The following is a 13,883-nucleotide window of genomic DNA, read 5'->3' on the forward strand; positions in this document are numbered from 1 at the left end:
GCTAGAGAAACAAAGCTGATGTTTAGGCTGTTAAATTTTGTTCGATACCACCTTAACATGAATAAAAGCATTTTGTGCATCTGTTGGAGCACTGTTTTTGGGCCATCCAGAGATGTTACTCCATAAATTTTAATATATGAACAATGCTAAAATGTTTTTGTGCTTCTCAGGGCTAGAATGTTAATGGCTTTGATTTTATTGCAAATGTGTACTCTGGAATGTGAGATAGGAGCCACCAGGGAAGAAGCAGACCAACCCCAAAAGTTCTACCAAAAATCCAAGCTGATTCTTTTCTAAATGGTACTGTGTAGTGGATGTTCACATGGCGTTCAAGAAAACTCCATTGATTAACATTAGTTTTATAGCATATGGTACAGGCAGCACTCAAAAAACAAGTTAAGTAGAAGCTTTGGCTATGAGGATAGTTTCAAGGCAGACATGCATGAGAAATGTGGGAAATAGTGAAGCATTTGGATTTTGCTTTTTATTTATTTTGAAGAAACAAAGTAGAGAGAAGTAGTGAAAAACTGAATTAATTTGGAACCGAATTAAAACTATGCTTTTCAACAGTAACTTTTAATATTTAAAAATTTACTGACTTCTTACCTTCCCTTTAAAAAGGAATCTTTCTGATATTGATCAAGATGGAAAACTTACAGCTGAAGAGTTTATTCTGGCTATGCACTTAATTGATGTTGCTATGTCTGGTCAGCCGCTGCCACCTGTTCTGCCTCCAGAGTATATTCCACCTTCATTTAGGTAACTGCTTATAATTCTGGAATCTTGCTCCTAAATTTTTATTTCACTTGGGAAAGCTGTCCTGTGACTGTAAAGTACAAGAAATTGAAAAGTAACCTCTCTCCTTTTTGTACTGCCTCTATGGCACAGAGCCCTTGTTCTTTGGAAATGCTTGTCTAGCTTTTTGGTGTTATTAAAAGTACTGGCTGCTAGAAGTAGCAAGAATTCCTTGTTAAGAATGCAGTTTTGGTCAATGTTTTATGCTAGCATACCTTCCAAACTTACTCAGTCTGGCCATATAAATTTAAACTGTTATATTCAAGCTTCTACTTCTGTAGAGCAAATGTGATGTATTGTGATTCAAAACATACTATGAATTTACACTGTAGCAAATTCAGACATCTTTTGATACAGTTATTTCTGTGAGTAGTAGTGGTGAGTCATCACGTCTGTTTCTTTATTTCGCTTTTTCATGGAGAAATGGGTGGGAAGACAGTAACAGCAATGCAAAGAAATGTTGGCATACAATCATAGCTTCACGTCTGTAAATATTCTTCTGAAAATTACAGTTTTTTTCTTCATTCGATGTGAAGTCCTGTTGTTAGCTCGACTGTAGTGAGGTCTTCCCTTGTCTTTACGACTTTTGCTGTTGTTTAAGTTGGTGTTTCTTCCTTAAATATCTGTAAGTCACATGGTGCTATGAACTTCGAATTAGGTTTCTCAGGTCATAATTGTGTGTTGCTGGGACTCTGGAGGATACTGTTGTCTTAACTGCAACATCTGAGTAAAATCGTCTAGGTAACGCTGAGTGAACATTAAATATCATTAAGCATTACATCATTGCATTTGTTTTATGATTTCATCATTATATCATAAATACATTTGGCAGGCATAGGTTCTTTTAAGCAACTCGGAATTACTGTTTTATTGACAGAAGAGTACGCTCTGGGAGTGGCATATCTGCTGTAAGTTCAGGATCTGTAGACCAAAGGTTACCAGAAGAACCAGCATTAGAAGAAGAACAGCAGCAACTGGAAAAGAAATTACCAGGTGAGCGAGCAAAAGTAGAGATGTATCGTGTGCTGTTATCAGAGAGGTGCTATCATCAGATTATATGCTGAGGAGTTTTAAAGGCTTATTAAGAAATGTTTTCTGTCCAGATCAGTTTATGACATGTTAGAGGCATAACCAAGGTATTTCTTGGTCCAGCTAATTCCTGACTGTTGCATGATTCTTTGTGTTAGTGATAGTGGAGATATGAACAACGTTCAGGCTGCTTGTCTTACATTCTCTAAACTGTTACACTCTTAACAGAGGTAGCACTTTGCAGTCCTATTATAAGACTGCAATGAAAACTTTTTACTACCTCCATCTTCTGACTTAGGTGGAGGGTAGTTTGGCTTATTTACTCTTTAAAAGCTCACAACATAATGACAAGGGTCTGGTTCATCGCACTGTGTGTAACAATATCGGGTTTTATACAAGCTTGACCAGCTCTGCCTTTGGGCAAATAAAAGGAAAAAAGAAAGAAAAAGAAAAGAAAAAAGGGTAGAAAGCCTCCTAGATGCTAAATGGCAAAATGTTAAAATGTCTTAACACTTCAGAACATCCCCTTACTCTTCTTTGTATTTCTTTTACTTTTGTTCTATTTTATTCTAAGATGACCAGAATATCACGCAGTTGAAGATGTAGCAATGTGACAGATTTATACAGTGCTATAATAATGCTTTTCTGTTTTGTTCTAAATTATTTTTTTGTTTTTTTTAATTGATCCCTAGCACTGTGTTCCCTCCTTGCTCACAGCTAAGATCTGGGTTGATGTTTTAGAACACTTTCCACAGTAATGCCAGCATCCTTCCACGAATCTGTTAACCATTTTGAGCTTATGACTGTCTGTATTTAGTTAGGAGTATTTTTATTCCCCATATACACTACTCTGTATTCATTAACATTTGAATTTCCTCTGCTTCTTCATTGCCAGATCACTCAGTTTTGTGAGATTCTTCTAAAGCTTTTTCTAAAGTGAGTTTTTTATTTTAATAGCTTGAATATCTTGGCATCATCTCCAGAAGGCATCTTGTTACTTTTCACCCTCTTCCAGATCTTTGTTGCACACTGAACAGCGCAATTGCTAGTAGAGATCTTTGAAGGAGGCTACTGAAAATCTTTTTGTCATTGTGAAAGTTGGTGATTTATTTCACCCTTCAATTCTAATCTTTTAACTGTTTGTTAGTTCCCAAGGACCTTCCGTCGCTTTCCATACCAAGTTAGTTCAGGGGATCTGCTTTTGAGCAATTCAGATACAACTCTTGTATTTGGTTTGTATTTTGTAATTAACTGCTACTGGCAGTCTGATGGGTAATTCGTGACTGGAGGAGGATGAGGGGAGGTAGCTGAAGCAGACATCACCGAGGTCACAGATGAGATAAGATTCTCCTGTATTGGCTTTTTGAGGCCTAAGTCTTGTGTCTCTGGAATCCGAGGATTCTGGTATGCAGTTCGTAGTGTCAGGAAGACCAACAACTGCCTTTGCTTAGTTTCTTTATTAGACTTTGAAATCATACAAGTATGCTGTCAATCCGATCTTTTTTTCAAATTTCTTATTGATCCAGTTGGGTCTGTTAGACTTGAGAGGCAGCTCTTACCTGCATTGATTCCTCTATGATATTATGCTTTATCATGTATAGGAACTAATTCTATCTTTTGTAGGCTTTGCTACTTTGCCCAGCGTGGGAGTAGACTGAGTTGTTTGTAGCTTTGAGGATCGTTATACTGTCTTTCCTTAATGACTGTTGTTGCACTTGTCCTCTTCTAGTATTACAGCACTGACGTTAATTAAAGGATGGATTGCACAGCACAGCTAGTAGTTCATGAATTTTGTATTTGAACTACGGGCTAGCATTGTCTGGGTTTGACAACCTGTTACTTTAATTTGTGTGGGGTTTTTTTAAAGCTAACTGTCCTTTCAGTTAAAAAGGAACTAAGAGTGTATGAGCCTTTTATGGTATTTAATGTATAGATTTTCCATTGTAAAGATCACTTATAGTGAATGTCATCTTGCTTCTACATTGGCTTTGCTAAATCTGGCTAGATGTGGGGTGTTTTTGTTTTTTGTTTTTTTTTCTTTTGAAACATTTGAAAGAGTTTTTATTGTTGGCTTTTACAACCTTCCCTTAAGCATAGTAACACAAGCCAATAGCTACTTACTTAGTTTGCTAGAAGTTGTTTTCTTCTATTTCTGTACTTTGGATATGCTTTGTTTTGGTGGGTACCTTGATTTTGCTGTGTAACCATACTAGCTTGTTGGGCAGCCATCTCAGAACCTGGTGTTCTTCTTGAACGTGGCCTTGAACATGGTATCTTAACGTCCATGCTATTTGCAAGTGTTTTGCCCTTCTACCTATTCCTTTTAACTGACTTTCATGACCTAAATTTTTTTTATTGTTTTTTCTTTTTGCTTCGTTTCCTAAATCAGTGAGAGTTGTAATCACATTCTCTGTCTGTCAGTCTGTATCTTAATATTCTTTGAATCCGGTGGCTAATTTTAAACAAACGTGACAAACATCAAAGTGCTAAATTTTTTCAAGTTTTATGAAAATTGGTGATTGGCAATAAGAAAGGGGGCCGACCTTCAAAAAAGGCAAGAAAATTCAACTGATTTGGCAGATGTCAGGCCAACCTATCAGTTAGTGCATGCACACTTTGAAGTAAATATGTGCTATCTCTTGACTTGCACGCCAAAAATATTTGTTGGATGTGTGGGGAGAGAAATGTAGAATATGGGGAATAGAACTTGTAGGGTATGAAAAGAAAGACGGAGAAGTGGAAAGAATAATTTGGAGAAACTGTGAGGGAGGGGCCTAGGAATGTGGAACGGGGAAGAACAATCCCTGATACTACAGAATAATGTCAGGGAGCCCACAGTGGAACTCAGGTCATTGTTTTAGAGCAGCAAGTGATGAGGATGTGAATCTGCAGGAATCTAGTCTCCCTGAGTTCTGCTGCTCAAGAACTGAAGTAAGCCATTTCTTTTCTGAGGTTAAGGAGTAATCTTATAAGAATATCAAGATCAAATACATTCTGTTCATTTGCATAATGACCTTTTGATAATATAATCAGCTGAATTATTTGCTTTGAGGTAATTGAAGTGTTAGTTCCTGTACTGCTACCATTATCAAATGTATAGAGGAACTGGTGAATGGTTTGGCTAACTTACACCCACTTGTTGGGCTTTGTGGAGAAATCTAGGAGCCTGACGAATGGGAACTGAAATTCACACTTTGGTTTCCTAAGATTGTGGGTTTAAGGGGACCTGCAATGTAAATACTAATGATAAAACCTAGAATTACCCGTAGAACTGTATTATCAGTAGCTGAGAGCTGCATCTAGTACTGTTGGAAGGTTTTTTTCACTTCGATTCAGCATATGAGGATTTTATTTTTTATTAAGTTAGTAGCAGAGTTTAATTCTCCTTTGCCCCGTTTCCACACGTTAGTTACATTTGAAGATAAAAAACGGGAGAACTTTGAACGTGGCAATCTAGAACTTGAAAAACGGAGGCAGGCTCTCCTGGAACAGCAACGCAAAGAACAAGAGCGTCTAGCACAGCTGGAACGGGCAGAGCAGGAAAGGAAAGAACGCGAGCGACAGGAGCAGGAGCGTAAAAGACAACTGGAGCTAGAGAAACAGTTGGAAAAACAACGGGAATTGGAACGGCAGAGAGAAGAGGAAAGGAGGAAAGAAATAGAAAGAAGAGAGGTAACCAACTGAATAAAAGGAAGGTGGTTATGTCAATGGCAGCTGTGTTTGGTTAGAACAAAATGCAATGTGTACACTAAATACTTTGATTTTTAGTAAGCAAACATTTAAAGAATTAACTTGAATTTCTGGGGTTTTGAAGGTAAGGAAATAGTTGGCTATCACTTTATTTTTCAAGTGAAATGAATGAATGAGACATTCAAATCTAGCACAGTGTGCTCCTAACCTGACTTCTTTAGTAATAATAATAATAATAATTTTCTTTGATATAAAGAGATACTTGAATGAGTGAAGAAAAACTTGCAGCCATTGGTGACATTCATGATTTTCCTGTGATGGGTTAACCAGTATGTGTTTTATTTAACAAATTAACTTAAAAAGCTATTATTTTCTCTTATTGCCAAATAATGATGCATTCGGTGCAGTAACATTTGACTAGTCGTTGCAAAGCTGCAAAATGTCTAATGTTGGAGGCTGGAAAGAGATTTAAGGTTATCCTGAAGAATTCTGGAAGTCTTAATATGAAAAAACTTGTTAAATCAGAATATTGGATCTTGGGAAACTGATTAAAATGGAGTGATATTCTCTTTAGTCACCTATCTGCTGTCAGTGAAGCCCCACTTCACCAGTGCTTTCAAGCGAGGATTTAAACAATTGAGCACTTTATACGTTTAAATAGAGGCTCGTATTTAGTCCACAGTTTGGCAGTGTTTTTATACTAATGTTTTAATTGTACATTAGAACATGAATATCAGCAATTAGAACAGTTTCTTAAAATAGATCTTTCTTATTTATTTATTAATGCTACAGGCTGCAAAACGGGAACTTGAGAGGCAACGGCAACTTGAGTGGGAGCGTAATCGTCGGCAAGAATTACTAAATCAAAGAAACAAAGAACAAGAGGACATAGTTGTTCTAAAGGCAAAGAAGAAGACCTTAGAATTTGAGCTGGAAGCTCTAGTAAGTAATCATGATGTAGATAAAGCACATGAGCACAGTAGTGACTGTGATATGGACGTGTTTATTTTCTGTAATTTCAGCTTCTAAATATGGAGTAAAATTTCTTTCTAGATCCTGACTTGCATGACAAAGCATTCTGGTAAATAAGAGATTTTTTTTTTCCCCTGCTAAAGAATGATAAAAAAAATCAACTGGAGGGAAAGCTTCAGGATATCAGATGTCGGTTGTCTACCCAAAGGCGAGAAATCGAAAGTACAAATAAATCCAGAGAACTGAGAATTGCAGAAATCACCCATTTGCAGCAGCAGCTACAGGTGAGAAAATGTTCTCTAGTTGTGTTTTAAGCTTCACATTTTGAGGCCCTCAACTGCATCAATATTCTAAGCAAACTTGTCACAGTGTATGGTGTGTTGTTCCTTGTACATAAGTAATTGTGTAGATCATTTGTCATTCTTTTAAATCGATGTTCTTCAGACATGTCTAGGAACTGCTTTCTACGCTTGAAGGTGTGTCTGTGGTTATCACTCCATCCTCATGGAATTCTGTTGTGTGGGTAGCAGTGAATAAATTGTTTGGCTGAAGATGTTAAAGAGTTCAGAGGGGTGAAGAGAACTAAGTTTTACATCATGTGTATTTGTTGGCAGTGATTACTATTTGTGTGCTGAAAGAAGGAGTTGACTTCAGTGAAGTGAGTTGTTGATGCTGCTTGTTTTTTGTAAATTATAAAATAATGAACTTTCAAAATTGACATTACCAGTTAAACCAGTTAGTTTTTCATCTACTGGCATTCTTCTTTCCTACTTCTCTGTCTAAAATTCTGTCAAATTGAAGAGGCAATTAAGTAGCTGTCTGCTTTTAGTAAAGAATCTTCTTTGCAATTTGTAAAGGTTTCTAGAGGAGTTATATTTGATTTAGGGATTCTTCTCTTGATTCAATATTTTATATTGCTCAAAATTAATTCTTGGCCAGTAATGGAGGCTCTCAGTACTTTTTTGCTACTACAAAGAGGCTCTCATGCTTATGTTATGAGGGCTTAGGTGTAAAACTCGTCTTGAAACCTAGTCCTGCTATTCCATTTCAACGTTCTAACCATGATAAATAAAGCACATTCATTTGAACAACACCAGAACTTAAAAGTTCATTTTTTTCTTTTACATGAGTATTTTTTGCCTTTTTTTCCTTCATTCTTAAAAAATTTTACATTTCTGTTGAAGTTTTTTGTACACCATTTCACATTTCACAAAACCTCTTTCATTTGGCAGCAGCTTATTATAGAGAGTATAATTTAAGGATCATATTTATGCACAGTGTTTGCATCCACTTGATGCAAATGATAGCAAACAAGGAATGCTACTAGGGGACGCTTGTGACATAATGACTGCCACAGTTAGGCTTGAAACCACTCTTCTCTCTTCAACGAAATGGTCCTACTCTTGATGCAATACTGTTTAAGTTACGCTTAGCAGTACTGGGGCAAAGAGGCAGAAAAGGTGACAATGCTTGATAAAAATGCATTGACAAGTCCCCATTTACCAGAATAAGTTAAAGACGAGTAATCTTATGTGCACAGCCAATCTCCATGTAAAACCAAGAAGCACTTGAATTTACCCTTTAACCCATTTATTTCAAAAGCTTTCCACAGAAATGGTGTAAGGTACTGCAACTCACCTCAGAAGCAGCTAAGCACCTGCATAGCCATTGATACCTAAATGCTATTTCAACGAATTGAATGGAATTCGTGTCCTATTTTCAGATGTCATTTCTGTTAAATTGGTAATTGTTATTTAGTTAGCCTCTATACTCAGAAAACATTGTGTGTCTTTTTGCTTTTGTCATAATACGAAAAATTAAGATGGAAAAAATGATATGTTACAGTAAAAAGCTGTAAGTAATTTATATTAAAGACCACTGTGCTACAGTTGTGATAAGGTCCCTTTATAACAGATGTCAATAAAAAAAAAGTGAGAAAATATCGTTATTATCAAGAGCTTGGAATGAGCTTCCACAGCTGTGTATAATAAATGGAAGTGAAAAGTGAAACCTATGCTGTTAGGAAACAAGTAATGAGAGATTATCTGCTAGCAGTTGTGGTGTAGTAGTTTATTAAATAGTACTAGGTAAACAAGGGGCAGGGTTCTCTGTAGACTCATTGTTAGAGTTGTTAATTGTGTCTTTTGCTGATCGTAGGTGTGTTTTTTCATTACCTACAGCTTTCATGTCTCAGTTTTAACTACATCACCATGAAAGGAAAAATTAAGGAGGACAGGGGGATTTTTCATCTTCCTAACATTTTGTTTGTGCTACTTATTCCTCAATCACAATGGTCACAAAGCAGATTGCTATTTTTTTTTGTCTTCAGCATTTTGACACCACTCTGAAATTTTGTTGAAACATCTAACAAAGTACAATGAATTTTTGCAGTTATCTACGTTTTACTCCTGTTTTGGAGTCACTCCTGTATTTGTAGTGAAACTGTCTCTGGTCATTGCAATTGGTATTAGAAGGTATCCAGCAGCTTAGTTAATGCCTTTTCACTTTCTAAATTGCTTTGTTCATGGCGACTGTAAGAGCAATTCTGTAATTAAAATCACACTTGCCTTTCTTGGCTGTTGTTTTGTTGGATTTTGGGTTTTGAGGTGGTTTTTTTCTTAGGTTGACAGCAATAGCTCTGGCTTTGTGGTATTTTCTTCTCTTTGATCTCAAACACTAATATTTCAGCTAGTGTGGCTTGAAGGGTTTATCACAATTGTGATCCCATAAAGGAGTCTCACTACTTAGTAGAAAAGGACAAATTTCATCTGGGGAGACTCTAAGAGTGAATAGCTTTTTCCTGGGCGAAAAAAATAGAGATTTTTGATCCTCTAAACTCTCTAATAGATTAAAAAGTCAATGTTACGAGATCTTTATGGGATGATATATCTTTACTTGAAATAACCTAAATTGAAATAACGTATTAAACTTCAGTTTAATACATCTGATGCTATAGAAAAATGAGTTAATTCAAAGGAGTAATTATTCTTCAACCTATTAATTAGTTTCAGGGTGGGGTTTTATTAAAGTTGTGGAAGAAATCATGTAACAATCCTGGGTGATGAAAATTTGTACTAGTGATATGAATCTGTGGTATCTGGTACAGAGGTATTTCCAGGGATGTTCAGAAGGATCCCACCTTCCAAACGACTTAACTGTATGTGTTTGAATCATGTTTATACTGTCTGCAGGACTTCTATTAGTTACCTGCAGGGATTATTTGCCTTCTTGATGAACACTTTGGCTCCAAGTAATTTGGCACGGGAAGCAGGATATGCGTCAGAGACTGAAGATGTGTGGTGGTATCTCAGTTTCTCATATGCTCTGTTGCTCAGGATGCAGGATCAGAAGAGAACTTTCTCTCATTAGATGGTCAGGAATTGGCTTCTGATTGCTTTGTTTGCTTTCCACTGCTATATGGGACATTATTCAGTTATTGGAGATTTCTTGTTGCATGTAACTTCAGTATTAGTGATGCCATTAATTTCTTGTATCTGTTTCTTCAGTACAACTAAAGGAAGTGGAAGAGCATGTTGTGGATGCAGTTAGAGTAGATGAACTAATTACATGGTTGTCTGTGAATTCAGGGAACAGAACCTGACCATCATAATCGCTTGGCATTCTCTGTCCTTAAATACTCTCCAAACTATTCTTTGTATTAAGACTGAGTAGCCTGGAGTTTAGAAGTAATCTAGCCTTTAAAAATGAACGACTAAGGTTAGGATTACAGTACACTCTGCAACACTGTCCTATGTTACTTCTTGAGCTTGAAGAATGATAATTTTTCTGTAAATCCTGTTTCATATTGACCTCCATTCTCCTATTTGGCTTGTCTAAATGGTTCTTGAATTGGAATGGTAAGTTTTGATATCCTTGTGTCTTAAAGGCGATTTCCTTTCCTCTTTCGAGGTTTATCCATCAATACACTTAGTCTACTAGATGCTCCCTTTCTTTGATTATACTACTTGAAAACTTAATTTAATAATACTGTTTAAATTATTTCATCCCAAACCGTGGGATGGGGAATGGAGGCATTTGGGTGGGAGGGTGTGGTGGAAGGGGAGGGGTGTGAACACAAAGGACAGTTATTTGCATGGTAGTTTAAGGACACAGTAACAGTGGTTGTTGGGAAGGAGGCAGGCCCCCTCAGGCAGGTGATTTGGGAAATGTCTTATATATTGCTATTTCTTATTTGGCTCTAGGTAGAGAATAGTAGTCCTGTGATAAGAGTATCTGGCCTTCATGATATCCCTGAAGGGCTGAAAAAAAGTCTGCTGATGCTATAGGCACGCAGCTGAATAGTGAGGGACGCTTGTAACTCATAATACTCAAATGCATAACTTAGATTAATATCGATACTTTGTGAATTTATAAAATCCTTGGCTCTGCTGTTGTAAGTATGTTTTCTGGAACATAAAGAGATTACAATAGTCTGCAGTCATTGCATAATCATGAGATCTGAGCTGCACGCTGCAGACGCACAATCAAAGACTGCCATGAGCAAAGTGGGACAACTATGAAGTCATGTCAGTACGTCAACCTTGTGTTCTTGTAACAAAACCTGAAAACTTTTAATGGGGCTCACTCTGGTATTAAGCGATTAGGTGATATTTATTCTTGGGATTATATTAAGTCATTTGCAATCCTTCATGACAAATTGAAGTTGGCAGATGGTTGATTACTCAAAACCCTGCAATTCAAGACAACTGCTGAAAAAAATTACTTTGAAAGATGGGATGTTCAGGCGTCTTTTATAAAATAGGCTGTTTCACCTCATGCTTCTATAGTATGTTTTGACAACTTGAAGTTGGAGGTCAAGTCTTCTTAAAGATGTGTGAAATAGCATGTCATCCTCCAGAAGGACCAAGGATTATATATGATATAGATACACACTGAAGAAGGAATTTCTCATCTACAAGGTCTCCTGTAATATACAGGAGTACAATATACAGGTGTACAATCTTGTGAACTGTGTTGAAATTGAAAGAGATCATGATCGTCTGTCAGGAGTGACAAACTGAGAGATCTAGGACTCAATTATTCTCATCTAACAGAGATTGTGTTGCATAGCTTTTGGACATAGTGTTTTCCTTGAAAGTGAAAGCCTTTGTTTTCTCTTCTTCAAATAAGTTGTAAATATTTCTCTTTCTATTCCTTATCAAAGTTAATAATAATTTATTAAAATGAGAATTAAGTGGTTAATACGTGCTTGTTTTAACATTTCCTGACATCTGCCCTTGTCTCTTTGCCCTGAATTTCAAGTAATTCCAAGCCGAGTTACATATTCAGTGAGAATCAGTTCTCAAGTAATATGCTTAAATTATATGTGATCACTTTTTTGTATTGTCAGAGAACTATATCTGAGTAGTAGTACTACACACAGATAATGCTTGGATAACAGCAATAATACGTAACTTAGTGAGAGAAAAAGTAAAGAGTCATTTCTGAAGCAATAAAAATAAGAGGTCCTATGGCTAAAGTCATCCCTGACCTTTTTGTCGGTTTCTCTTCTGTTGTCCCCTGTTCAGGAATCTCAGCAGATGCTTGGAAGGTTGATTCCAGAAAAGCAATTGCTCAATGATCAACTAAAACAAGTTCAACAGAACAGTTTGCACAGTAAGTATATTTTTGTACACGTCTTAAGTTTATATAGGACATGATGTTGCATGCTACAATGAACTCTGTAATTTCTTTTTTTGAGTTATAAGCTGCATGTTGAAAAATTTTGCTTTCTATGACCTCAAATTCTCAGTGTAAGAAAATACTTATTTGACGATACGTTTAAACACAGGAGATTCTCTTCTTACTATCAAAAGAGCCTTAGAAGCCAAGGAACTAGCACGTCAACAGCTTCGAGACCAGCTAGATGAAGTAGAAAAAGAAACCAGATCTAAACTTCAGGAAATTGATATTTTCAATAATCAGCTGAAGGTAATCCTAGACTTTTTAATCCTTTCTTCTAAATGTTAAATTACTTATTTTCTAACTTGATGACGGAAAAAAATATTGAAGTAGAATGATTGATTTAGAATGTCAGTTTTGGGAATGTTCTCAAATCTGTCTTTTTGCTTTGAGGTTTTTGTTTGTTTGTTTTTAAGAAAATACTACCTAGCATCCAAACTCAGAGTTTGAATCAACTCAATCAGAATTTATTTAAGAATAAATTTGAACTCTGATTCCAGATTCATGATTGCAAATACGAAATTGCCAGTTTCTGCCCTTTTGCATCAAAGAAGTGCAAGACTATAGTAGATCAGTAAATCTGCTGGAATCAGTACTTTAAATTGAAATCTTTAATAAAGAGACTTGATTTTCTACTGACATGCAGAATTTTTATCTGCTGTTTGTAAGCTCATACTTGTTTCTGAATGTAATTGTGTGTTGTTTGTGGTTTCATGCTTTATTGATCAGTCTTTTGTTAAAACTGTGGTTTTAGTTTATTCCTGCACCAAAAAACCCCACAAAACCAAAAAACAACAAAAAACAGAAATTGCAGAAGTCCTTAGAGTAAGTGTTCTTCAGAGAAGTTATAAACCAGTCTTACGTTACAAACTTTTAATAGTATTCATTTTTTTCCTAAAACATACTAATGTTAAAGTACTTTATCTGCTAATTCAACCATGGTTTCTCCTGAAAGCTGGCAAGAAAAATACTCAATTTCCTGCAAGGTGTAATAAATTGTGTAACAATTATTTAGAAGAAAAAGCACTATGGTATATACATTAATGTTTCTGTAGTCATTTTGAAATTAGATCAACTATGATTGCATCATATGCTTTATGATGGAAGCTTGTTTGAATTTAAGCAACAAAGAGCTTGTTTCAATATTAAAGTTATTAATGTTTATAGGGAAAATTAAAAGCTGTAGACCATACTGCTACCTGTTTCAATGCCAGTTCAAAGATGACTGCCATGATCTTAGGGAGGTAAAATGGGAGAAATCTACGCAGAGTCATAAGAGGCACAAAAGAAACAAATCGTGCCGTATTTATTTTGAAAGAAAACAGAATGGTTTATGTCACTTTTTATTATATTTGCTTTTTGGACACATCTTGACATGTCATGCTTTTTGGGCGATTTTTTTTTTCTAATGGAGTCCTTTTGAAGTGTTTTGCAGATAAATATGACCAAAGGGTATTTATTTCTAAAATCAGTGTCAGCATTTGTTTTGATCATAAATGACCTAAACAGTTCATAAATGGGCAGAGGGGTGAATAATCTTAGTACCCCTCTGTAGTAGCACCCATCTGTCCCCCCCAAAACAAACAGAATTGAATATTTTAAATCTTAACAAATACCAAGCTAATAATAATTAAAAATTGACGTGCACAAAGGCATTGATTTATCAGAATGTCTGCCGTCTGACCAAGAATACCTTGACTAATTGTAAACCATTT

General features: G+C 36.0%; 1 protein-coding gene across 1 annotated transcript in view; it reads left to right on the top strand.

Annotated features, from left to right (window-relative positions):
- ITSN1 (intersectin 1 (SH3 domain protein)) overlaps window positions 1–13,883 on the top strand; it is a 97,700-nt gene that overhangs the window by 19,789 nt on the left and 64,028 nt on the right. Inside the window, exons 9-15 of the mRNA XM_010134894.1 lie at window positions 622–759; window positions 1,673–1,788; window positions 5,234–5,496; window positions 6,307–6,456; window positions 6,630–6,770; window positions 12,015–12,102; window positions 12,278–12,417. Of these exons, the coding sequence (XP_010133196.1) occupies window positions 622–759; window positions 1,673–1,788; window positions 5,234–5,496; window positions 6,307–6,456; window positions 6,630–6,770; window positions 12,015–12,102; window positions 12,278–12,417 (1,036 nt within the window). The remainder of the gene's footprint in view (window positions 1–621; window positions 760–1,672; window positions 1,789–5,233; window positions 5,497–6,306; window positions 6,457–6,629; window positions 6,771–12,014; window positions 12,103–12,277; window positions 12,418–13,883) is intronic.

Source organism: Buceros rhinoceros, unplaced genomic scaffold (genome assembly GCF_000710305.1).
Source record: "Buceros rhinoceros silvestris isolate BGI_N320 unplaced genomic scaffold, ASM71030v1 scaffold1334, whole genome shotgun sequence".
Classification (NCBI taxonomy): Eukaryota; Metazoa; Chordata; class Aves; order Bucerotiformes; family Bucerotidae; genus Buceros; species Buceros rhinoceros.